We start from the raw sequence: 27,858 nt of genomic DNA on the forward strand, positions 1-27,858 counted from the left end.
CGTTGGGAACTGATTATGCTCCTACAAAGATCTGGGTGGGCTTTATGTGGTGATACATCTCAGTGCCGTGGAATTGAATTTGTTTCACTGATTGGTTGTAGGACTATCCAGTTGCTTGCAGAGTTGCCTCATTTGTTCTCAGTTGAAACATGCCCCATAAGTAAATCCCAATGGCATGTTACCAGACTCATATTCTGAAGAACTGAGTGTGGCTACGCTATAATTAACATATAGAAAATGATTAGACATCACAACTGACTACCTGTGTGAATTTACTTTGCTTTTTTCTTCTAGTTATTTTTTGCCATGTAGGGTGATTATTGAATAAAAATGAAATCAATCACCATGCACCTTTTTCCTTCTGCCACAGAAAAGCAGTAACAGACTGGGTATCCAGTCTAATTAAGGTCCTTTTTATTTAATCAATTCATGTATGTATTAATATATGTAAAACTATGTACTTCAAGCTGGCAGCTCTTCACTGCTGATGCTAATTAATGTATGTCAATGTATCATTCCTCTAGCTGGAGGTTGACGCCCAGTTCATTGACTTTGGTTCACACGTTGTGGGCCAGACTATTTCACGGACTATCACCTTGACCAACAAGGGTGCTCTGGCCACCCTCTTCAGCCTGGACACCTCCACATGTCTCAGTCCAGAAACTAGTCATGTCCAGATGCCATCTCAGGTCTCTGCCAACACAGGCCAGGTCAGCTATCGATCTAGATCTCAACAGTTGTTCTGTCTTTGATACCCTGAGGGAGAAATTTGATCACTGTAAAATTAAAGTTTCATATTATTTACAGTTACATTTACTGTTTCGTTTACATTATATATTCTGTTTCCATCTTCCCGCACAACCTTCTACAGATGTACAGATGTAATGAGACTGTAATGAGAAATTAAAAAACTTAAATAATAAGAAAACTAGAATAAATATGGAAAGAAATACTGTTCAAAAAAAGGCATCTGCATAGTGGTGCTTTTAAATGCAAATCTAAATATGTCCACATGAACTGTTATGTATAAAATCTAATTAATATGTGTGTGTGTTTGTCTGATAGGAGACAAGCAGTCAAAACACAGCATGTGACCACCAGAAGAGCTCTGCATCCATAGAAACTGGCAAAGTCCAACCAAAGCAACAAAGTCAGGAGCTCTCTGAGGCATCACAGCAAGAGCAACCAGGTGAAGCTGTTATAGATGCAGTGTATTTACATGCACAAAATTATCTACTGGCAGTTTTTACCCTGAACTACAAGTATGCCCTTAATGCCGAACTTGTCTTAATTGACAAATTTTTTATGAGTGTTGTATTTCACTTTGCAACACGTGGCACCCATGACGTTCTTATTCCATATCATATTTAAAGAATCTTTTTAATGGCTCTATGGATAGCAATAACTGTCTTTCTGTCCATCTATACACCATTTTGGATCAGATTGAAATATCTCAATAACTCAATATGGATTGTCAAGACATCTTTAGTGATCCCTTGACTTATTTACAACATCTTGGATACACTGTCATGAACACGTTGGTGTTCTAGTGTCATCAGGTCAATATTGAATTTGTCTAACGCTTAGGTTGAAAACTAAATACAGAAACTACAAAACCGTTGATATTTTCATCAGTCTTAGCTTCAGCCTTCTTAGTGTTTAACACATTTTTGCATGCTAACAGGCTAAGCTAAGATGGTGACTGTGATTAAAGTTGCCACACCTGACAAACATCAGCAACGTATTAGCATTCTTGCATTAGCTTGTACCTCAAAACACTGCAGTGCCTAAATAAAATCGTGCAAATAGTGAAGATTAGATGTGTTTGGGCATAATTTGTTAATTTGAGACAATGTTATCTATAGCACTCTCTGAAATACAGGAAGTATGGTCTGACAAAATCTCCTCATTGTAGATGAGTTCCCTCATCTTTCTATTCATTTAGGACATTTAGTCCTTGCAAGAACAAAAATAGAGGAACACAGACAGAATGCGGAGGGTTCACCTTGCTCTCACAGATGGCGACAAGGAGGCATCTTCTCTTTAATGCTCTCTCAGATCTGAAGTCTTTATTGCTGCACTCAGCAGTTTCCGGCACTGATGCTTTGATAAGCTGTTCAGTCTTTTACCTCTTCTCTGCTGGCTTTGGAAATTCTTAGTTGAAGTGGCTCTGTCTCTTTTGCTTTATTTTATTCACTATTGTTGGGAAAGGCTGTCTGATGTTGGACAAGTTTGCCATTCATGTTGCAAAGGGGAAGGAGGGTTACTTCATTTTTAGGGCTTAACTGTCTGGATTTTAATGGTCTGTTGCCTATCCCTTTCTCTTATTTGCACAACAATTACAATAAATTCACATTCATACTACCAGAACAAAGAAAGCTCCTGATTGTCACTGATCGTTCTTTGAGCGTTCCCTTTGTGCCAGCATGAGATCACATTCTATCATATTATTCTTTCATCTAGAGTTCACTGGGTTTTCACTGTGTTGTAGCTTCTCCATACAGGTTGACCAAATAATCATTGTCTGTGTCTATGACAGTGTCAGAGGCCTCAGCGACAGACCAAGAAGCTCTTCCTGAGGCTTCCTTGTCCTTGGATGTGGACACCCAGATTAACCAGACCCCCTCAGACTTCAGTGACATAAGACTGGGAAATGTAAGTGTCCTTGTTCAAACACTTATTTTGCATTTCCACTGTAGGGACTTTTCCCAGGGAGAAGGGACATTTTGAGTTTTTCACTGCAAGAACCAGGGTCCAAATTAAGTTCTACGAAAGTTATTTTACCCTCTAAAACAGTGGTGTCAAACTCATTTTAGTTCAGGGGCCACATACAGCCCAGTTTGATGTTAAGGGGGCTTGACCAATAACATAGCGTATTTACCTATAAATCACAACAACTCCAAATGATTCCCTTTGTTTTAGTGCAGAGAAGTACATTATGAAAATGTTTACATTTAATGACTGGACATTTCTTAAGAAAAATAAATGCAATTTCGGTTTAGTTCTAGGTCTCAGTTGTTATGTCCTCAAATATGTGTGTGAACCCTTGGAATGGCAGTTACTTTTATTGGAAAAATTGCAGTTAATGGTATTAGACACATACCATTCACCTGAACGTAGTTGCTGACCTGGCAACCCCACTCCATAGCAACAACACTCCATACTCCCCTCTGGCAGCATCCCAGACACAAAAACTGCTTTTAGGAACAACTCAAAAAATATGAATATAAGCCCACGGTGTTGAACTGGCTTCTCCAGATACCAGACCGATCAAGTATCTGCAAGATCTGCTGGAAAAAGGCAACTTCCCTCAGCCCAGAGGACTCATAGGCTCCCTGTGACAAAGTGGCTGAGAGCACGCTATTTGTCCACGTTTGAAACAGTTCCATGTTACATACTAGTACAACCATGCTGATGATTTGTTGGTTAGCTAGTTTTTCCATTATTGATTTGTAACTTACAGACTCGTACTATCCTGGTGTTGTTTGTGTTTTGCAGGACACCTGGTTACATTTTATATACAGTTTTGGTCATTCAAAAATTGCTAAGTACTGATTTTTTTGTTTAGTGCCTGAAAGTGATTCCTTTTTTACTAACCATACTCACCTTGCGATCCATGATCAGACAGGATGGCTGAGGGGTCAAAGGTGCTGCGTTCAGATCGCAGTTTCTCCTAGAGGCGTCACTTGAAATTCCACTTCTGAAAAGTGCAATTATAAGGCAATCATCATTTTTAGGGGAGCCTTGTAGTTGGGGTTAATGAGGCCAATTTGGGACCGCAGGGTCATTGTCCATTGCTGAGGGGCTTTGAGCAAACTCCTAACCCTAACCCACAAACAAGTGGCAGTCCACTCCTCCAAGTGTATTAAATGTGCTGCATTTGTATAGCATCTGGAGTAGTAGTAATTGTCTTCCTATTAGGGTTATGAAAGATTCAGAGGACAAAATGACATTTTCTGGCAGACAATAGTCCCTGCTTGTCTGCTTTGTTTTTAGCAGTGATGCTATGAGTGCCTTGTGGCCCATGCGAAGTTCTGGAGTTGTTCAGGGTTCATTACATCTCTCTGGTGGGGGGCTAATGGTGCATCACCTCTCCCTCTGCGTTTATTGTGAGCGTGTGTATTGCCTGTGCCAGCATGCCTTCGGCTCAAACGTTGTCATTTTGACTGATACTTTCACATTGTGTGGTTGAAGACTGCTGTCTTAAATGGCAGATTATCCATCAAACTACTGTGGTCTCATAACACCGAGCCACATTCTGCATCAAAGGCTCTGCTCTTTGGGTTTTTATTATTGCTCTCACCAACTTGATGGTTTGTGAAGGAGCAACCTTTCTATATATTATATCTTTATATTTAAAAATGAAATGTCTGCCTGTCCTTTTTCAGATAAGACAGGGAGAGATTGGACCATTTGAAAGCATCAAATTGGAGATTATATTCGCTCCAAATATTCCAGGAGAGATTAAACAGGACTTCAACATCAACTTCTCCGACATGACCAGCAAACCAGTAAGAGACAACACATTTATAATCTATAATGACATACTGTAAAAGACAAGATAAATGGAATTATCATTATGGAGGAAGTTTTTAGAGGACTACATATTGATCATGGTTCTGTTTACAGTGGGTACACACAAACAGAGTGAGTACCAGTGTTAAACCAGCAGGTTATTGTGATGTAAAATAATAATTAAAATGTTAAATTATATCAGAACATTTGTTTGTTTATTTTAAACATTAAAAAGTGCAGGACATTAAAGAGAAAAATAAAATAAACACTTTTTTACACCAAATTTTATGTTCAGTATTTGTAACTGATGGTACTACTGGTTCAAACAGATACCAGTCCAGGTGAGGGGTATGGCAGTCAGCGTCCCAGTATGGATAGTTCAGCCCAGCATTGACCTGAAGATCTGCATGTTTGATCGCCTTTATCAGGACAGCATCACGGTCCAAAGCAGGTTGGTCCCAGAACCTGAGGTGTCTGACAGCTTTGTCATATATTTCAGCTGCTGCACTGTGGTGCTTGTTTGTATTTATGAGTCCTGCTCTGCTGAAGTGGGTGAGTTGTAATAATGCTGGACTGCAGGATAAATGTCATTGCAACAGAACTGTGGGTCTGATGTCGGTTTAGGATGTATGGTGTTTTTACTAAGCGACAACTCCTGGGCCTGAAAAGTGACCAAAGCCTACAGTTCCTCAAATGTCCACTTGGGGCTCACTCCAATAAGTCAATCCTCGTCAACCTCAGTGTAAAACAAAAACAATCATGTTTACAGCCTGGTACAAAAAAAGATTTTGGTCTCTATACTTGAATTCTCCAATCATGAGAATTGTATGGGGATTCATTTTTGTAGAAGTCATCTTTTTAAATTAGCCTGGTGTATCCAGACTCATTTCATATCAGAATGTGAGTCTGGTAACTTTTGAATTTCATTAAGGGACGTGTTTCAACTGATACAGAGAAAAGAAATAACTCTGCCTGAGTCCTAAAATCAATCAGAGCCAAAATCAACTCTATATTGCTCTCTGACCATGTCACAATGTAAAGCCGGCCCAAATGATGTGGGCCCCGAAGATTTTTGCCATAGCATAATCTGTTCCCAACAGAGGGGTTCCAGATCAACTTTCTGCCACAAAAAAATTGTGGGTGGGGATGTTCGTCTGGCTTCCAGGCTAAATTTAATATTGAAGACGGAGGAGAAATTGGTTGCCATCACAGGTTATAGCTGTTTACCCAAGCGTCCCTGCCCTTAGCGCCACTCAAGCACAGGGTACACTAAGCATTTATTGTAATGTCAATGTAAAAACTGTATAATGCACACCTGGTAGATGCATGTCCAGAAGAATGCATCAAGAGGTAGTTTCAGAAGCGCTGACACTCTTGAGGCACACAATGTAATTGTTCTAACCAACACACCAAAGCTGTAGTTTAACAGAAACTCTTTAATAACATTAACATAAGTGTATGTAAACGTCAGACTTCAACTGTGTCTTTACAATTAATTACTTCACCTGTAATTTAATTTTAAACTCGAGGAATGAATCACATCATAATGTTTTGTTATATAAGAGGCTGTAGAAAACCTTCAGGCCAGTGAGATGACTGCTCAAATGAGCGGTGCATGTCATATTTTCATTTTATTTGTTGTCATGCTCAGAAACATCCTTGAAATAGAGTTTGGAAAGTGGCATGGACTGCTGATGTAGCATGCTGGCTTATCTGCCGAATGCAATACTAAAACTCCCCTCACATACTCGCTCTCTGCCAAAACAGGCATTTTCACAGAACGACGGCTCACAGAAATCCCTTAAAATTGACAGGGCCCGCTTAGTTTTCAGGCCAACATAAAACTCCCCGCCTAAGTCTGCTGAGAGCCAAGCAGCATATTGAGATATTCAACAAATGTGGAGATATAAGAAATAGAGGTGTATTAGCTGATAAAGGTTTCCTAAACAAGGGATGATGTATGGGACTAAGCAGTAAGTTTATATCCCCACAATCCTCTTTGACCTATACAGTAGCTCAGAATGAAAGTAAATCCATTTTGATTATAGATGTGATACATTATGATGCACGCACAAGGTTAAAAACACATCAGGGGGTGTAACCTTTGCAGAAGTGTGGTCCATCACCTTACCAGTCATTGTGTCACATGTGGGGGAGGGAGTGCATATGTGTGGGTGGGGGATTTATGACAAGTGCCATCTGGTGCGCTGGCACACCAGCGCATGTGACAACATGATGATGACAGCGTCAGTGTGAACTACAGCTTTTAAACTAAAAAAATGCTAATGCACCGCCAAACATGCAGAATGTCACTCTGCCTCCAAGACAATCCTTTCAACACAAAATAGCTAGGCAGTCTTTTGGAAGAAACAATAAGAGGGTTGCTGCTTTCATCATACAGTTTGTCACTTTTTCCTTTGACTAGATAGTAGATCTCCCACAAGTCCTCCTTAGTTTGTGACAGTTTTTTTAAAGGAACAGCACAAAGCACAATTGAATATGTCTATCTTGTCTGTGAGCCAGTCATTTAAATATCACTCCTACTAATTGAAAGATTTTTTAAGAGGCTTTAAAATGTGCAGTGCTTGACTTTTGCTTATGAGCCAATGATTGGAATATTCTGAACACAGTTGGCAGAGTTTTCTTTTTTTTTTAAATTTCAAAGCCTGGACTTTCAAACCCTCCTCCACTGGCACCAGCTGGGGAGTTGAGCATTCCTGCCCAGACTCAAGCCACAAAAACACAACCTGCTCTTTTCTTTCACAAAGCCTTCTGTCCTTGATTTTTCTCTGTTTGTTATATTTCTAATGTGCCTGCCGCACACCATCTCAGTGCAGCCTGTTTTGTTTGGTCTAAGGAATGTGAATGTGTTGTTGATGTTAGAGTTTATTCCTCTTATTTACTTTGGGGAAAATAGAAGCATAGATGTTAATGAAAAATCTGTTCATCCAGCTGGTTATTTTGAAATATATTTTGTGGTATAAAGCAGACAGTGCTGCATTATGCGGACAGTTGCCTAGAGCGTTTGCCATGAAGGTTTGGCATCCCATGGGGCTTTGGAGTACATGTGGAGTATGCAAGCGCAGACACCTGGCCCTTTTAAGAAAGGGAAGAGGTACTGTTGTAGCCGTGAGCACTCAGATTCCAGGCACTCAGTTATTCAGCTCCGTATGTCCAACTTCACACGACCTGACAAAAAAAACACCAACATTATTATGATTTGAATGTTCCTCTGACAAAAGGTTCAACTTCTCAGAACTGTCACTACAGAACCCCCAAAGGGTCACAGTGCAAATACTATATATATAGTATATATATATATATATATATATATGAATTAGTTTTGCGTTTTAAATTGCCAAAACCTGTAGGAGCTCTGCATAATAATGAGGTAATAAAAGTGCTGGTTGTTTATGCTGCCTCCTTTTGTTACATTATAGCTGATAGAGACATGAACTCATTGCACAAATCTCCAAACACCAGAAGAAGCCATTTGAAAAATAGTGTCCATAGTCTTTGTTTTTTCAAGATTTTATTTTAGCTGTTTGAATTTATTTTAGCAATAAAAAATGTAGAGGTAAACTGGAATAATGGGGAGAGAAAGTAGCATGACCCGAAGCAAAACGCACAGCAAACTGTCCAGGAAGGAAATAACATCCAACTGCAAGAAGTGCCAGAGACATTTATTTAATCTGACAGCAACTGAAATCTAGTAGAGTGAAAATAAATGATCAAGGACATGTTTATCTGCATAGATTTTAATGTTTTTTAAAGGACCAGTCTATCGGTTTCTGGGTTATCCAGTAAGTGGTCTGCACTTAAATGGCATTTTTCTAAGTTAGTAGAATTCAAAGTGCTTGACAATGTTTCTCATGCTTACCCACACACCAATGACGGTAGAACTGCTGTGCAAGATGCTCGCCTGCCATTGTGAGGAACTTCAGGTATATTATCCAAGGACATTTACAATGGAATGGAGTAATCCCAATAATTGTTTCTCTACCGTAACCTTTAACCGTGAATGGTTATGTTTCCATTAGCTTAGAATGAGCTCTTCATATGTACATAAAGAGCAGGTCCTCTTCCTTTCTGCAGCAGCCCAGAACAGACAAACAAAACCCTGTACAGTCCTTTCCCATTCTGTTGGTTGTTATCTGCAGCCTCATTGCTTGTACCATAAATTTCTACACGTAGGCTCTTTCAGAGCTAATCTACACGATCAAAGTAAAGTAGACACCCAAGTATCTGACCCAGTTAAAAAACACAAGCATTGATCTGTAGGTACAACAGCCTCCACTCTTCTCAGAGGATTTACCATAAAACTTTGTAATCTGGGTGCAAAGGGGAGGCTCTCAGTTGACTACCAGTCGAGATTTTAGAACCATTAGTAGGACCCTGCTGGAGGGTCTTTGGCAACGATCGGGTACATAGGAACTTAATCAATCTGCGATGTACACAGGGGCCTGATCATTCAAGGCTTGAAAAACAAGCAATACAATCCTCTGACAATTCTGAAACTCACAGGTGAGTGAAGGGCAGCAAGCAATGTGATTCCCTCTCTATATTAGTATTAAAATCCTGGCCGCAGCATTTTGTATTACTTGCAGCCTATGTAGATTTCCAGAATAAGGTCAAACCCAGAAGAGATAAAGCATGGATGACATTTTGTATGTCCGAAGGAATGACAAGATTAGTTATGTGTCTCAGTTTGATGGTGCTCTGTGAAGGCCAGTCAAGAGCTTTAACACAAAAATTAGAAAATCATTTAATTATGGACTTTGCTTTGACAACACTATTGTCTAAAACATCACGGTACAATGTGACAGTATTTCCATTATATGTTTTACATCTTTAAGAAACTGTTTCCCTAAATTAACATTATAAATTGCTTAAGAAATAAACTGGTCACAGTCTCCCCCTAAAAATTACAGCATTATGCCCCTGTTAATTAAAAAGGCTAATAGCCCCTAAGTGATTATGGGTCCATGAATATTCTTCAGAGAGTGATTTGAAGGTTGTTATTAAGCTGGAATAAAGATAGGGAGTTAATATCCCCCAAGTGTCCCTGTGAGTCCTTGCCTCAAGGAAACAACCATCTGGTGAACCTCTTTGTACAAAGTGGGTCATTTCATTTTAGAGGGGACTCAAAAAAAAAAAAAAATGGAGGGTCTCTCAGCCTGTTTGGCCATAGCTCACTTATAACTCACCTTTGTGTATCTTTGAAGATGAAAGCAGATACAACAAACTGTTACCACTGTATATATCACCTCCAGCAAACATTTTTTTTCATCTTGTTTGTTCTGTCATTGGTTTTTGAAGGTGTGGGCTGTGGTGGGATGTGTTGCAGAATTCCCAAGGTGAAGAGCCATTTATATCACAAGCCTCAGCTATAACTGAGGCTTGTAGCCACAGGCATAACCATCTGTTGGAGCTCTTGGAAATTGGGTCATTTAAATGATATGGACTTGGGGTACATCTCAGTTTTCTGAAGGTGTCACTTATATAAAAGTCTTTCATCTGTCCTGTGACGTCCCTCAGGTAAACTACCTGCTGTTACATTTGTATATTCTACGTAATAAAAATGTGAAGTGAAGTAATGTATGTCAATGTATGGAACCCCAAACTAATTTATCTGTGTAGGTAAAACATATGATAGACATATTTCAAAGAATTCTCATTCTAACTGACCCTGCCAAACATATTGCAGCAGATGATTTCTGTTCAATTCAATATCGAGAGATAGCCAGTCTTTCCTTTCTGAGCAGCTAGGAATATCTGACAGAATCTGACGCAAGTTGTGAGGCTGTCTGCCTTGACAGGTTGGTTTGGGATTTATGTCAGACTTGATTGCAATACAGCAAGAAGTGTGCCTTCCACATAAACAAGTAAGCATAAGGCAAGTGAGTTTCTGGGATCAGGGCAGTGCATGTCCATATACTGCATCTGCAGCTTTCACACCAGATATGCTCCCGGTCAGGTGGAGCTGTGGTCTGTTTGTCTTAACAGTTTTCCTGTGTACCTTCCCTGCATGTTGCTACCTGTGCATTATTTATGGCTGTATAGATTGTCATTACCAGATTATTATATGAATGCATTTGGTGTGTTAGCATTATGCTAATGAGACTACCCCTCTTGCATGACAGAGCCAGCACAGCTTTGAAACTGACCTTTGAGGTTTGCCCGGAAATGAGGAAACACATGGAGATCCTACCAAAGGCCGGCTTCATCCAGGCCCAGTCAAGCTTTAACGCCCAACTGAAGTTCATGCCGAGGTAAGGAAGGACACACACAGAGGATACAATGATAATGGAATCACTGGAGCAGTGATAATCTTATTTTCGAAATAAGCTTGTTAAAATTCTGTCAACCTTCTATGAAAGTGCAAACTGTTTCACTGCAAAGGAGACCTCCTCTCTCCTCCTTCTTCAAAAAAGGACACACTGCTTGGACAACAAAAACTATACAATCTATTTAGGGCCTTTTGCACGCAGTTACAGGTTGTTGGCCGTTGTTGGCCCTGTCAAGCCGTTGGTGAACATCTTTAGCCTTAGTTCTTTTGATATGGCCAGCACTGGGACCCTGTAACGTTTTTCCTCTTCGAATAAAGTGGTTTGGATAATCTGGCTGTCGTTCACAACTTGTTTTTTTTCTTGACAGGAAGTCAGCGTTCTTCCAAGTCTCAACAGCTACATAAATAAACACAGTGTTCAAAACTCTGTAAACCACTAATAATAGGGAACCAAAGATATAAAAATAAGATTATAAAATGAGTTTGAAATGGCACTGACAGTCTTCATATTCAATGGTAACTGACTAACTAGAGGTTAGTGACGACCTGTCTAATTTTGTAGTATTTCAGTATTATGTTGTGTGTATTACAGCTTCCATTTTTGATGAAAGCAAGCTGTGGAGTCTTGCAGAGTTACAAAAGTCAGACATCAACCAGCAGGTATAGAAGAGTTGCTTCAACACACCTGCTCTCTGAGCACAGCGGCACAAAGTTGTCTGATAATGGCGCCTAATGATTTTGAAGGACATGGTAATTCTCTCAATAACAAAGTGAGACCTATATTTAGACGGAGAGGCAGGGTTGAACTGTGGTCTGAATGGCAGGAGAGCGGACAGAGCAAATATGAGAGGCGTTCAGTATGTAGAAACTCAGCGTGGGTGCTAGTGTCCTTCTGCCCACCCTCCCTTTTTTGCCCTTTCAGCAGCTTTGTGTATTGAGAAAATATTGGTTTAAAAACATGACATTTTCTTCTCACATGACGAACATCAGGGGCATGCACCGGTCACTGTACAGCAGCAGGACAGGAGAGGCGAATGGGAAAATGTCAGTAATCTGCCTTAGTGAATCAGCAGAGGTTTTAATGCGAGGATTAGAGTACAGCTTTACTCGTGCTGCTGCTGAGATGGTGCATCGTTCACAAGCACTAACACTAAGCACTAACTACAGCTTCCACCCCCTCTATACTCCCTCTGTATCACACTTTTTCTCTCCGTCCCTCTCCCACTCTCTCACACATACTTCTCTTTTTCTTGGCCTCTCACCTCAGTGCTTATCTACACTTTTTTTCTTTGGGTTTCTCTCTCTCTCTCTCTCTCACGCACTACAGTCCTCGGTCTTTGTGCTCCTTCACATTCTCTCTATCGCTAACTCTGCCTGTCTCTGTTATAATCAAACTCCTCTCATCCTTCTATGCATCCACCCTCCACCACTGCTTGAATGCTGGCCCTGATTTTGCTTACATAACCTGACACACCAGACCCAGTTCCCTGTGCGCTCCCTGGCAACACTGTTATTCTTGAATTATTATTCCAGTTTATTACAACTTGGATCTTATTTTGTAGATATGGCCATCACTTAACAGAGAACAAAGTAACTACTGAGATATGGGAACAGAGCAACACCCCTAAAATAAGTCTGACAATCACCTGACCACTTGGAAGTGCTGTTCCATTTCACTTAATTATTCGGTTGGACGCAGCTTATTTTTATTTTGGAGGGAGCATTTTTCTTTTTCTTGAAATTATTTGTCGCATGTGATGGGTCTGTCCCACAAAGCAGTTTCATAGGGGTAGATATTTAAAATAAAAAAAGGAATCTGATAATTTCACAGAAAATAAATAAGAAAACATCCAACACATACAACTGCAGTGATTTCTTTTTTTCTTTTTTTTAGCTTGGGCAAAACCACACAACACAAAGTGAGAATGATTGGAATATTCCTAAACTTCAGCATTTTTCTTTTTCACAGTAGACTATCAGATGTATGGGATGGCAGGACTAAAACTATATTTAGTTATTTGTGCATGGCTTATAACTAAGGTTTTACCAACTAAAAGCTAATATTCAATCAGATGCAGAATAAAAAAAAGTAAACCATTAATGTAGTCATTACCTTAAAACAATTGTAGCTGATGACAGTTTATTTTAGTTTTGCTTCACATCCTAGAATTGCAAATATACAATCTGATTCCTGTTGCTGTCTTTGGTTGGAAACACATTCAAAACGGCATTGAAGTGTCTTTAAAAGATCATCTTTAAGAAAAACAAATGATTCAATTTGATGACAGCACTGTTAAACCACCATGCACTGGGGTAAGGTGAGTGCAGTGTTATCTGAATAATATCTAATATCTAAATAATGGCTAAAGCTTTAAAAATAAGACCAGAATTATCCACTAAGATGCCTTAGGACAGAGAGTGTCCTCCACCCACACTAGAAATTCACAGGTTATGTTTCCAGCCTGTCAGTGAGCTATGTCCCTGTATGTGTCATATCTGTCATGGTTGGATCTTGCCTTCCAGTCTGTTGATTTCTGGTAGGTTTTCTTTTTGTTCCATCCAGTGGTGGTGTGTCATTTAAATTGGCACTGCCAGTTCTTCTGGCCAGAGCCTATGATTGGATTTCCAAATCCTCATTAGCAGCACTGCTTTCACTCACTGCCTTGTCCACGCACACACTCGTATGCTGTTAAATCTGGATTCTCAAATGACTCATAGCTTTCATTTTTTACACAGGTGTTTGCGTCTTGCCTTTCCTCCTCAGGCTTTTGGGAGATAGTGAGCACATTGTTGCTTCCTGCTCTGAAGGATTGCGCTCAACCTGCCCACATCGTTCAGCGTCTTTCCCTTGCTTCATCCCTCTCTGCCTGTCTTCCTCCACCTTTATTTGTCACCATCCAGCCCACACTTTTTCCCTTACATATCCACACCATTGTTTCATGCACTACATAATCCCCTCTCTACAATATCAGAGAAACGGTTCATATGTTTGTGATCCCTTTGAATAGGACTACTGCTCATTTCAATTCAGATAGTGACAGACAAGAGTATTAGGCTGTATTGTCGTTTTGTTTTCTGTCATTCATATGATATTGTGTAACTATTGGTGTTTTGGATTGGGTTATTTGGTTATTTAGTTCTTTTTTTGTTGACATAGAAGCAGTGGTAGAACATTGTTAATTGCTGAGAATGATTGAAGAAATATCCTGATTTAAAGCAACTCTGTGCAACTTCTGCCGAGTAGTGGCTCTGGTGGTACAAGTTTTCTGTTGGGCTATAATTGTTAGGCTATCCAGAGATTAGATCTGACACATGAAAGACAGAGGAAAATTGGTGTCCTTATTTTTGCTGCGTAAACTGGATGCCAGGATCATTAGAAACTGTGTGAGTGAGAGGTTTTAGGTGTAATCTCTGAAGAGCAGGCGATGGGTCCAGCCTTGGTAGTTCCGGCTGATAAATGGGAGATTACGAGGATGATTTACGACAGATTACGCTGAACCGCTCATTACAGTACATTAACTGCTAGGACGCTGCTCACGTCAAAAACGTCAACGACGTAACGACATGCAAGAAAACAAAACTAAAAGAAACCTTTGTTTGGTTCACAATTTTTTAAGATTCCTTTCTCTTTCATTTACTCTATTTTTCATCTATTTTCCAACAGAGAAAAAATCTAAGCCTCTTAATCCGTTTTGTAATCCTTTTCATAATCACTTTTTTAATGGTGAAGAGTGAACCAAGCAAGAGTCCATACTGAAGAGGAATATACTGTATATATTTCAGATACATTATTTTTGCTTCCATCAGGAAACTGAAGCACTATCCTGAAACTATAAGCCAGGAAAATATGTCTTTTAAATTGTTTGGGCCTTGCTATCATGGATTATTGGCATTCATCAAGATTACCACAGTTTGGATTGTTCAGGTTTTATAGGGAAAGACATGCATATGACTTAAAAGAGTGTCATAGATTGAGTTCTGCTCAGTTGTTTTAGTAGCTCTAGGTGAGAAACATATTGCTGGACCACAAAGTTACAACAACTACTGTATCAGTTTCACTGTGTCCTCTAACTGTCTCAGATGTGCCATTAACTCCTATGGGTGAGAATTACTTTTGGACTGTGGATGATCTGGCTACAGAGAGGAAGAGCACACAAGTAAATCTGTGCAGGACGCTCACAAATCTGAAACCTCATCCATCCACAAAATTGTCCCGAGCATATGGGCCTGGCGACGCCCCACCAGGCTTTTCCACTCTGCCCTGCCAAGCTAATTCAAGAGTGACTCTCCAGCAGAGATTCTATTAGCAGGCAGAACAAGAGTGCTTCCTTAAATACACCCTCTGCTCTCATTGGTCTATCTATGGAGGGGAAAAAGTGACATGGTAAATGTGGAGACTGAATTTTGACAGATAAAGGGTGTTGTACAGTAGTTGAGCAGCATGTTTACAGCAGTTACGTGCAGGGTCCACTGAGGTCTGGGAAATATGAAACACAACCCTGTTCTCAAACCTGCAGTTTGAAAAAAAACAAAAAAAAAAACACACTGACATCTGGAGAGCCTTAAAACCAGACATTTACAGCATTAGCTCTCAAGCTGTCAACCAGCATTAAGAGCGCAAAGAGGGGAAGACAGAGAAGACAGTTAATAGGAGAGAAACGCGATGACTAGGAGGAGGAAAAAAGAGAAGGATGTTGGGAGAACGAGAGAGGAAGTGAGAGGTGGTTTAATCCAGAAACGGCATTTGACATTTGACCATTGTTTATATGAAAATGAATATACATTTATTCAGTTTGCATGTGATCACGAGAGCAGCGCTTGACACTGGGGGAATGTTGAGGGACTGGAGTTTTACATAAGCCTGTGCATGACTACTGGTCCTCTTTGAATCATACTTACGTCTCCCATCACCATGGCTACAACCTACAGTAGTGTGGAGGCGCGCTCCACATCTCTCTGCTGCTTTCCCTGGCGAGCCGATCCTACTGTTGTGGGTTAAAGTAAAGTAATGGGTCTTCAGGGTCTGAATCTTGATGTTTCTTTGAAAAGCTTGACAGTGGCTCGTGGCTTTTGACTGTTGAATACGTGATGTACTGAAAAAAATTGTAAAATCATTGTAACAGTTATGTGTTTGTTTTCCACTAATTGGTGTCTTTGCTGCTCATGAAAATGATACATTTTTTATGGGAGTGCTTAAAAGTGTGCAGTCTCACACTGTATCTTCTTTTTGCCTCCTTGCAGACATTCCCTATCTAAAGATGCAAAGGCGTTTTTTGACAGCGATACAGGAGTCCTGGAGGTTCCAATGACAGTGCAAGTAGCAGGCCAGGTTTGTATCAAATTACAGGCTGTACACATACATGTCATGTCTGCCTTACAGTAAATACCCCTATGAATCTGAAAACACTGCCATGCCATGCAGTGCATGTGTCCTACTTTATCCCAAACAGAAGCAAAGCCACTGAAGGTTGTAACCTATTTTGCTGGTAACAAGCTAAAATTATCTTCTACCCCCGAGCACCAGTGACTCCATGGGCGCTAATAAGCCAAGCATAAAGGTTATCCTATGTTGTTTGACTGAAAATGTCTCCACTAGCTTAAAAAGCAAGACTCAACTGTACTGGATGTATTCCCTTATTTAATCACAGAGGCCCCTACCATATTATGTACATACAGTATTATGTATGACCAATAGATTGATTGATTGATTGATGTATTGGTTTAATATTTATATTAAATTTCATGTAGTACAGTACGTAACATAATCGGTGACTATCAGACTGTAATGTGGTATCTGCCGTAACTCACAGCATAGCAAGTGCTCCAATATCCCATTTACGAGGTTCATCCTGGTAAATGCATGTCCACATTAGTGACATGCATTTACATGGAGCACAGAGATATCTGTTTATTCATGTCCATTTGTACAACACAAGTACCCCACTTGCTTCTTGCTGATTTCAGTGGTTTGTGCAGCCGCCTGTGGTGTTTTCAAAACTAGCTATAAACAAAAAATAATAAGGCTATACTATATACATGCTAACAGTAACTAAGCAACTTTCCTGGATTTGATGCGTCTTCCCACTTAAGTATTTTGATGCTTTTTCTCATCTAAACTAAGTATAATTAATTCTTATAACGTGTATCCATGCCATTCTTGTTTCTTTGAGATTCCTACTTGCATATTCAGGTTTTTATAAAACTTTCGTAAGGGCTCAGTGTATGGTTTCAGTCTCTAGTTGTCTAGAAAACCTTCATTAAATGTTGTTTTGGATATACTTTCCATTTTTAACAATTTAATATATTAGAAGATATACTGCAATAATACAGTATGTACTATTGCATATATACATCTACTGTACATCAACTGAAGTGAAACAAATATTTACAATATTTGCAATTTGCTGTCAAAAAGTTCAATAAATATCTTACCCTCAACTTCCAATTGGAGTCTTAAAAAATGTAAGTCCTATATGAAATATCCCTGTACAGTATAAGCGCCCTTAGTTGGAAAATACAAATGCACCGGCATTTGTTCAAAACACAGCAGCTGCTCAAACATTCGTGTTGCACTTCAGCCAGTCCTCTTTTTCAGGAAGTTTAAATCTGGTCGGTCTTCTTGCCAAATTCTCACCTTCCTAATGCTGGTTTCTGTCAGGACAAGGAGAGGAGAGGATTCGGGGGTGGGGTGGGGGTTCTGATGAGGAGCCAAAGAACGGGCCAGGATGTTCCTGTGAAGCACCAAAGCTGTTGCCCCCAACCCCAGGCCCAGAGCACCTGGCATTAAACCATGAAAACACACACACACACACATTCATACATGCAGCGTTTGCTCATCAGACACCACAGCAGCCTGGAAAGCAACGGTGCAATAAACAAGGTCGTCAGCTGGGGGCTGACATGAAGACGTCATCTCAAAAAAAAAAAAAAGAAAAAAACTGCTCTCAATATCACAAGATCACATACGTTATCATCCAGTATTTAATGTACACAAAACAGTGGTAAAGGATAAAGCTGACAACATTTTTCTTTTTATCAATAAATTTACTAAAAGACCAAAACTTTAATTTGACCCTACTAAGTGTTGACTTTAACATTCTTATTAATTTGAGCTATAGAGCTCCACTGATGTCCAAGAACTACTAAAAACACGTCGAAGAGCCTCACTGCTGCACTGTGTGATTCATTACCACGAGCATGGTGACAGTCGTTTATATTGAGTCAGTCCCAAACACATCATCGTGCCGCCATAAATATTCACTGGAGCATGAAATGTGTATTAATCCGCTGCTTAAAATAGTCTCCAACCAATGTGCTGTTCTACTCCTGCTTGAATGACAAATATCTGCTTTAAAAATTACCAGAGTCCAGCTGCTTTTAGGGGAATACTGAACCTGCTGGGGAAAAAAATGGTTGTGAAACATTTTATAATGTATGACTTGAGGAGGATCCAGTGGGATTAGATCTGAGTATTACAGGATAAGAGATAAGGACTGATGGACTAAAATATTATTTGTTTTAGTCTTTTCAATAAGAAAACTGTAGAATAACACCAGCAGGAGGAAGAAAAGGGGCATAAGTATGAAAAGTTACTTGGCTTGGTGCTGAAATTTCAGTTGCAATAACTCCCTTTGAGCCAGAACTCTTGGATTGCACACAGACACACAGATACTGTACATCTAGTGGCTGCTCAGTGATAAAGATGACTATATGCATAAAAAGCATTGCTCCATTTCAGCTAGTCAGACTAAAGTTAATCATGAATTTGATTCATTAGATAGTTCAAGTGCATATAGACTTAAGAAGACTTTATGTGCATGTTCTTCTCTCTTCAGTCAGACTATGAAAAAGTGTCATTAACGTTTAAAAAGTCACTGCACAACAGTTTGGAGGACAGACATTGAATTAACATATATTATATATATATATATATAAGTCAAACCATCCTGAGTGATAATATGATGGCAAAATGAAACAATGTCAACTGTACAATTAGAGGGAAAAAAAGACCAAGTATGTACAGATAGGTCCATATACAGTATGTTTGACCCAAAGACTGTATATACTGTCTGTAGAACGGACAATAACACATTTTGTGTTCATCCAAACATATTAAAGTTCGTTCAAAGAAATTTGACTTTAAAGGGCAGAGCAGGGTGTTGATGGTGTAAGGTACTGTGTGATACTGAATTTTCCTGGAGGAAGTCTGTAGGGAATTAAACCACTGTTCTTCACAGTCCCTCATTTTTATGGGTTTTGATTGGTCAAATGAATCTAATCATGAATAAAATGTTAATTTTTAATGTTGTCAAGAATAGCCTGAGGGCAATGAATGCATGGGCATCACCTGAGAATGGGTTTCCTCCTTTGTGATGCCATGAGTTCGCACTTCAAAAATAGTAATCACAACATCAGTAACAACTGTGAAACTGACCAGAACAACTAGACTTGTATGATTTCTTAAAAAACAGTGTGCCACTCATTACTGGAAGTTAAGGTTTAAATAGGAACGTATGTCGGGGGGCTTCTCTGAAACTCATATAAGGGTCTGTAACAATCAGATACCTACCTTTAATCGGAGGAATTTGTCTTTCCCCTATTTTTGATATATTATAAGATATGCTCCTTTTCCACAAACTTGGGCACCTTCTCCAGGGGGAAGCTGTTGTATCTTCACTGATGTTTATCAAAAAATCCTACTCAATGAAAAATGGCCAAAGGTGTGATAAGATGCTTCTTGTTTGTTCAGGTGCAGCCTGCTCATTTCACAGTCCACGCAGTTGTGACTTCCTCAGACCTGCAGTTTGACCAGACTGAGGTGGACTTTGGATACTGTTCCATTTACCAGTCGGTCAAGAGCAGCATTCGCCTCACCAATCTGTCCCTTTTGCCTCAGGATTTCGGCTTCTTGGGTGTTCCAGAGGTACTGTGTGACCACTGTGAACGCTTTATCCTGTGTTAATCTTACTGTAATAGTGGGTCCAGGTAAAAACAGCAATGAATCCATGAACTAGCTGTCTTTCTAGAAAATGACAGATTTGTCTTGTATTCAGTCATCAGGATGCAACTTCCTCTGTTCGCTCTATATTCACATTTCTGAGACTTGTTTTTGCGTTAATAGTCATTAAATTCAGCTCCTAGACAACATAAAGGGAGTGAACACTAAACACAGAACACATTAGAGCATTGAACTCAATGAGATGAACTGCATTCATGCATTGTTTCCTGTGAATCCTTCATGCTTCAGTAGGCAATAGGAATCTCATGCCGTACATGATTACTAGATGAATTTAAATACATTGAATGCTTATTGCAAAAAAAACAAACTGTAAACAGTATCTGAATCTGGGTTTCATTTCGGTCAATTGTTCTGGGTTATAGCTTTCACTTGGACATTCTGTTTAATGTATTAGAGAATGCAAATGAAGAATGTTTGTCTTTTCTCAAACCACAGTTCATTGAGGTCCAGCCTAATGATGGCTTTGGCACTCTGCTCCCACAAGAAACCCTGGAGATGGATCTGGTTTTCAGTGCAAAAGTAGCTAAAGAGTACCATTTCCAGCTCAGCTGCAAGTCTGGAATAAACAGGTTCATTCGTAATGCTTCACGTCATAGATTTGTGGATTTGTGGATGGGATCTGGTTTGATCAATACATTTTAATTCATTCATATCCATTAATAAATTACTCAATAATCTAATTTCTATTGTCATCAGAGATTTCCTGCTGTCTTGCCGAGCTGTGGGTGTCCATCCACCGCTGGAGCTCTCCCATTCTCTGGTCCAGTTTGGGGCCACAGCCCTAGGTGACCAGTCCACTGCCATACTACACCTGATCAACCGCCACACTGACCGTAACCAGTCCAAACAACCAGTTACTCTAGTGACGAAGGACGGCTTGTCTGTGGGAGTACCCAGGTTATTCTCCTTCGTTCTGCGGGAGGATTCAGATATCAGCATCACTCCTACTGCGGGACGCCTGCTCCCTGGAGAGGTGGAGTACACACCTCTCATGTCTACACTCACTACATTCATTTGACTCGTAAAGAGCAGATTACTAATGTGGAGGAGTGGAAATAGCTACACATTGTCTTTTGTGGCTCTGGAAGGTTTTGACAGCTTAGAACCCTGATGATCAACTGACACTCACATCTTCTCTTACTAACAACATTTTGTGGTTGAGAAGATCCAAACAAGGGGACAAATGTCAATATTTGACGGTCCCTGCTACATTGAGTTAGACTGTTCATTTTAACTCTTTCCCGCCTCAACTGTATAGACGCACATGACCAAATTGCAAGAGTGCAACTTTAATAAAGACTGTAAAAGAATGATCTTATGAAACATTTTACACATGTCTAAAATCCATAACCTCTGCAAAAACACAGCTATCTAACATCCTGGATTGAACTCCAAAGTCTCTTGAGTTGACTTTAAGAATCTAACTTTTAAATTTACTGCGAAAGGAAACCAAGCCTGAGGCTAGGGAAGTTAAGTTTTACTTGTTATGATCATTTCCAACCGTAACATGCCTCTGATCACAGAGCTAATGGATCTCAGAGTAAAGTCTTCCAGCCACAGTGCAACTCAACACAATTACAGCGAGACAGAGGAGACAAGGCTGTCATAGCAGCTATTGGCCCACCACAGATGTCTTCATGGTGTAATGACGCACTCTACTGGACACCTTATGGAGCACATTTTATTTTGCACTATTTTTAGAGGAAATCTCTGTGAATGTTACTTTTATAGTCACTGCATACAGCACTTCAAAATCATTGCAGTTTACTATTATATGCTGTGACAGTTTTTTGTAGTGGCTGTTTTCCATCGGCTGACTGTGAAACACTTTCCTCCAGACACACTATATGGGAACAATTAATCCTTTTCACATTTATCCACTGTGTAGCAGAGGCCCACTGGGACGAATCCAGTAAATAGTCTGCAATTGGAAAACAAAGGGATTATCATCCTCAGTCCACTTGAGTTCTTTCATGCCAAACAAACCCATAAACAGGATACTGCCCAAAACTAATTTAAACTTCCACGTCATAAAATGAAGTGGGGGTTTAAATTAAAAACTGTCAGGGTGTAAAAGCTTTGCAATTTGAAGGAAACACACAATAACAAACCAGCGTTGATGTGGTGTCCTCTAAATCTGAGGATTTCCAGAGTTGTTACCCTCTCTCCATTCCCTCTCCTAGAAATGTCTGGTCCAGGTGATGTTCAGACCCAGATTTTCGGACCAGGAGGTCAAAGATGAGGCATTGCGTCTCCTCCAGCGAGCCATGCTCCGTGAGAGGGAGCTGGAGAGAAAAAAACAAGCTGAACAGGAGGTACAACTGCACACCCACCTACCTACTCAAGTCACCTTCTGCCTGTGCCAGATTTTTAAATGAGATCACATCTTGAGCAGCTGACTGATTTCTCACAAGTATTCAAGTAGCTTCATTGGTCTTACCCTTGTATGAACCCATCAGTCATATTCATGTGTGTTGTAAGGCTAAAAAGGAGATGCCAGCGGAAATCAGTAAAAGGAAAAAGTCATCTGGGAAACCAAAGAACATGAAGGTGTCAGCCCCCCCGGAGACAGACAAACTAACTGAATCTCCAGATCCTGTCGAAATACAGCCAGGGTAGGTGTCCTCTCTGCAAACATGGCTTTCTTAATGTCATTGCTGGACTGAAATGCCAGTAAATAAATGTTCATTAATAAATATCCTGTAGCAACATATCAAAGAGTAGTACTGCAAAAAAGAATTACTTATTCTGTAGGAAATGTCAGACACATCCTCCCTGAAAGCCTCTTTATGTAGGAAAGTAGGCTAAAGTCTATTAATAACCTCTGAGGTTCAACAACAAGCCTTTACAGTCTCCCTTCTTCCAGTGATAAATTGATCATATTAATTCCTGTCTTTTAAGTTGTAGTGCTGAAGCCATATATAGAATGATCTCAACAGATCTCCATGAAATAATAGAGAAGATGTCTTGTGCTCGGTGTGAAGAGAGTTTTTGAGCTTGGTTAAATGTGAAACTGTTCTGTTCAAGGCCAGAGCAGTATGAGGAGGCCAAGGTCTCTCTGCTGTACTCCTTCAGCCAGCGCTACAGAGAGTACACCATTCCCTGCTTCATATCAGATGGAGACCCTCCAGAGGACGACAGACAGGCCCAGCCAACGTGGAGGTAACAGTCAGCTTCCACACACAGCTTTAGAGTCTGTCAGTTCAGATTCCTGACATGTCTTTAATCTTAGGACATTTACCAGGCTCAACACAGAATTTACTTTGAAACATAAATATTAACTATTTCCATTCTTTTTTGGTAGTTCTTTAAAATCATAGTGTTATTTTTGGTCCACTGCTGATTTTGAATCAATAGAGAATATAATGTAATGTAATATAATGTCACCTTTAGATTGTAGAAAAACATCATTACCTGACCCTGATTTTCTGTGAGTAAACTAGTACTTGATGAGGTAAATGGAAAAAAAAAATAATAATAATTTAACGACATGTACCTTGTAAGTACAAAATCAACTGAAAAAAGTTATTTTAACTATATACATCCCTGTAGGGTCCCTGTACAGGAGACACGGGGTGATGGTGTGTAATATCTTTAAACCCCTGTCATTTCACTTAATGTGTTTTAGAAGTGAACCGGCCTAGGCTCCTGTGTTCCCTGCAGATCTCTGTTTGCTTTCTTTGCCTGATAAGTCTTGTTTCAAATGTAGTTTTTGTTTTAATATTTTACCATCATTATTTTAAGTACGTGTACCTGCATAAATTTCTACAAAGCTCATGTTCTCACATTTCTCAAAACCCATGATTTGTGCTGTGGTAGATACAACATGGCTCGCAGTGAGAAGAATATAATCACCATAACAATCTATTTTAGACAACAGTAGTGGTTTAACCTTTATGTATTAAGCAAATACTGTATGTGAATAGTAAAAGCACTGTTGCAGTGACGAAAGCTTAGAAATAATTTTACACGTTGGGGAGGGTGCTGGTAAATATAATTAACAGATCGAAGTTAAAAAACTAAGACTTTATCCAAACTTGCCTCTGAATATTTAAGGAAATACCCTCCGGCAGAAGACAGAAACATGTCTGGTTTAGAGCTAACTGCTTCAAAAGAAGTACATTACCTGAAGCTATTTAACTTGTAATGCACAAGTGTCAAACATACGGCCCACGGGCCAAAAGCGGCCCACCAGAGGGTCTAACCTGGCCCGCAGGATGAATTTACAAAGTGCAAAAATTACATTGAAGACATTAACTGGAATTTTTCCAATAAAAGTAACTGCTATTCCTAGGTTTTGCGCAGATTTAGTAAGAGTTGTGGACATAAAACAACGCTGAGACCTAGAACTAAACAGAAATTTTACTTCTTTTTCTTAAGTAATGTCCAGTTGTTCATTATATGTTTTATAATAATGCAGTTCATTAAATGTAAACATTTTCATAATGTGCTTCTTTGCACTAAAACAAAGGGACATATTTGGAGTTGTCGTTATTTATAGGTTAATATGCTATTGTGTTGCTGGTCCTGCCCCCTTGAGATCAAATAGGGCCGTGTGTGGCCCCTGAACTAAAATCAATTTGACACCCGTATTTTAATGTAACCGTTTGTCCTTTCTTGAGCTCAGTGGAGTATGCTACTAACACCCTTTAAGTCACAAACAAAAGGAAGAGCAGTGACACACACTAATCATTTCATAACTTGTCGTGTTCCGTATATCCTCAGTTCCTTCAATACGATCTACTTGAAGCTGCAGTGTCCTGCTCTACAGCCCCCTCTAGTGGTAACATCCAACAATAGACATAATATCATAGACTTCCATCAGGTGGCAGTGGGTGAGTCATTATTTTAAGTGTTTCTAGTTTTATCATATACACTTGATTAGTCCACTTACTAAATGTTTTTGCTTAATTGTTGTGTTGTATTTGTGTTTTTCATTTGTAGGAGAGAAAGAGATTAAGAGGTTCACAGTTCAGAACATTTCAAAAGAGTCTTTGGATGTATCCTTTATGCACAAAGGGTCAGCTTGTTTTAGTCAAAATGAAAAAGCTGCAAATGGCATCAGAAAGGCAAGATATCTTTACAAATTGGTTTAGAAAATCATCTTATGATGTTAGACTTGAAGATGAGGTCGGTCATTCCTGGTAAAGACTGGCGATATTATAACTCAGCTTCAGTGCTCTGTCGGATGCTCGCCCCCCAAAGACAACAACATGATAAGATGAAGCTAACACATACACAGCCAGAAATGCAACTGCATTAGCTAGGTAGTGGTAGTGGCAAATGGTTGCTTCAGTTGCTGTTGCAAAGCTAACATTCAGGAGATGTTTAAAAGAGCCATCACACCAACAACACCTCTTCTGCCACTACAACACTGAAACAACAGCATATCTTAGTTCTTCTGGGTGCTTCTCAGCTCCCGCTGTTAACATTTTAATATGGACTTTATTTGGAAGTGCTTTTCAAGAAAACTTTCTAGTGTGGACTGTGGATCATCTACAGTAACAAGACACATTCCTTCTAGACATATGTTGTTGAAGGCTGTGAACATCATGGCTGTCTCTGTAGCCTTGAGGTTTAAGAGGCTAACTATTCACGACATCCCATGATCTTCACCACAGTTCCTTTCTATCTCTGCAGTCTACTCTCCAGTAACACCATACAATGCTCAAACTCAATGGGGAGGACTTATAAGCAGAAATGTTCTGAAGTAAAAGCAATTTTTTCTTCAAACTTGCCTGAGTTAGATACAAATATAATCATTATTACTTTGTAAAAAGTTGTGTACTGCAAAAAAAGGGCACCACACTGGATGCAAAACCTGGAGGTCAGTCCAGGCAGAAGTCAGAGTTCCTGACAGATTTATTTTTAAGGACATCTTCTAACACAAGTTATTTTCATACCCAATAATCAAATGTTACTAAACATATGTCCTTAAATTAGCACTTCTACTGCAGTTGGTAATGAATAATACGGACTGTGTACTGCTGTTTTCTTTGACCGTTTCCAAGCTGAGGTCATCAGTGTTGGACGTAAATGGTCCCTTTTCCCTTCTCAGTGCTCTCAGATCCATTAGACCAGGAGAGAAACACACTCTGGTGCTGGCCTTCAGTCCAGCTCTGGATAAAAAGGTCAGTTCACAGGGGAAATATTACTCTATAATAAATATATAAGTGACTGTCTTTGTACAACTCAGCTGGAAAATAATCAAATGGGAAACCATATAAAGGACTATTTAGAGACTAGTAACATAATAGCATACCCAGCCAACCTTTCTTGTTCTCTAGTACTGTGACATACTGGAGGTGCACAGCCAGAAAATGATGTTGGAAATGACTCTGCGTGGGGAGGGCGTAGTCCCTGCTGTTACTTCATCCCACACTGGAGGTCCCCTTGACTTTGGCTATGTGTTGGAGAAGGAGAGCGCCTCACAAGTCATCAAGGTCAGTCAAGAAGAATTAAGCATTGTGGAAGTTTTCTGTTTTTCAAATTAGATCCAGAAATGAATGTTAATGTGATGTTTTTGGGGAGGTGGCAGTGTTGTTACTGACATTAAGCCCTGATCTGTCTACAGTTACAGAACAGCTCAGCAGTGGCAGTGGGCTTCAGTGTCCTGCTGGCAAGTCTCATTCCTTCCAGGCCTCAGGGTGGAATTGACAAGGTGGACTTGCTGCTGGACAAATACACAGACTCACAAATCCAACCTACTGTGGGTAAGATGTAATAAATATTGCACCAATTCACCAGACAACCGACAACTTCGAAAAGCTTGTCCATTCAGCATGTTTTATTTCTTATGTAGATGTATGTCTGTGAAGGTTCTCAGTCATAGTACGTCCAAAAAAGGCTGAAAGCAAGGCCAACTAGACCTGTAGAGTTTATTGAAGACATTACACCACTCATCCACACAGTTCTACACAGTTCAGTGCAGTGACGGATTTATAGATTTGTACATCTGGAAAAGCAAATAACCCCTTGAGAAACGCATAGCTCAGCAAAGGAGAGCCAGCTCATCAGGAAACGATCGAGCGCGCCACCTACACCTGAAGGACAAAGGACACTCCTTCAAAGACAACAATGTTAGCCAGAGAAGACAGATGGTTTGAAAGAGAAGTAAAGGAAGCCATCTATGTCAAACTGGAACAGGATTGGGTTGTTTTCAGCCTTTAGTTTTTGGATGTTCTTGACCAGGATCATTTTTACCAGATACATTTTGATCACAAGTTAAAGTACAAACCAAACAAAATAAATGAGCGGTTTATACAAATCTGAATGTCTCCAGAACTGGGGAGACCCATTGATTTTTTGTTGTTGTAAGGATTAAAATGAATTGAATGATATGTCATGGCTTTGATAGTCACCAGATCTCTAGCCAAGAAACACCCGAGTGGATTGATTAATCTATACTAGGAAAAACTGAATCTGTTCTGAAGACCGGTTCAATATTTCATTTTGTCTTCTTTTAGCTCATTATAGCACATAAACTGTTGTATTTATCTTAAAAGAATCATACATGAGAAGAAACAGCTAAGTTAAAACAGTTCATAAACACTGCTGAAACATGTGATTTGTTATACTTGTGTATGCATATTAGGTCAGGTCAGTGTTCATTTTTCTATTTAATAGACCAGTTAGTAGGATTTAGAGGTATTTAGAGGGGTACTAATTTCAACAACAACTGGCCTTTTTTTTCTCCATCATTCTGTATCCTTTATGTGATTTCTGCTGCCCGTGACATGAGTCTGTGAACAGCAGGACACAGTAAATGAGTTGGTTACCTCTGTCAGTAGTTGGAGGTGTGTGGCCTGTCACCTGCTGCTCTTCATCTAACAGAACGCTGTGGTTGTTCCCTCTTATTCCATTCCTCCCTAAAATATTTCAAATTGATCTGGTGTCGAGCAGATTACATTGGTAGTAACATAATACATAACCCTATCTGGGGATGTTGCCACAAACCCCCAGTCCATAATAAGTGTGTTTCAATACTTTCATCAGCGCGCCATAGGCTTTGTCACAATTATTTTACAGCATTCAG

At 39.7% G+C, this 27,858-nt stretch overlaps 1 protein-coding gene across 1 annotated transcript in view; it reads left to right on the forward strand.

Moving 5' to 3' along the window:
• The window catches only part of cfap74 (cilia and flagella associated protein 74), a 46,725-nt gene that overhangs the window by 15,310 nt on the left and 3,557 nt on the right, over window positions 1-27,858 (forward strand). The window contains exons 16-33 of the mRNA XM_084553589.1: window positions 525-710; window positions 1,066-1,189; window positions 2,540-2,655; window positions 4,389-4,511; window positions 4,845-4,966; window positions 10,659-10,787; window positions 16,046-16,133; window positions 19,554-19,727; window positions 20,259-20,392; window positions 20,520-20,796; window positions 22,007-22,138; window positions 22,305-22,438; window positions 22,851-22,985; window positions 24,549-24,658; window positions 24,768-24,823; window positions 25,835-25,954; window positions 26,111-26,266; window positions 26,398-26,536. Coding sequence (XP_084409715.1) covers window positions 525-710; window positions 1,066-1,189; window positions 2,540-2,655; window positions 4,389-4,511; window positions 4,845-4,966; window positions 10,659-10,787; window positions 16,046-16,133; window positions 19,554-19,727; window positions 20,259-20,392; window positions 20,520-20,796; window positions 22,007-22,138; window positions 22,305-22,438; window positions 22,851-22,985; window positions 24,549-24,658; window positions 24,768-24,823; window positions 25,835-25,954; window positions 26,111-26,266; window positions 26,398-26,536 — 2,455 coding nt within the window. The remainder of the gene's footprint in view (window positions 1-524; window positions 711-1,065; window positions 1,190-2,539; window positions 2,656-4,388; window positions 4,512-4,844; window positions 4,967-10,658; window positions 10,788-16,045; window positions 16,134-19,553; window positions 19,728-20,258; window positions 20,393-20,519; window positions 20,797-22,006; window positions 22,139-22,304; window positions 22,439-22,850; window positions 22,986-24,548; window positions 24,659-24,767; window positions 24,824-25,834; window positions 25,955-26,110; window positions 26,267-26,397; window positions 26,537-27,858) is intronic.

This window comes from Chelon labrosus (genome assembly GCF_963514085.1).
Source record: "Chelon labrosus genome assembly, chromosome: 10".
In the NCBI taxonomy this organism is placed as follows: Eukaryota; Metazoa; Chordata; class Actinopteri; order Mugiliformes; family Mugilidae; genus Chelon; species Chelon labrosus.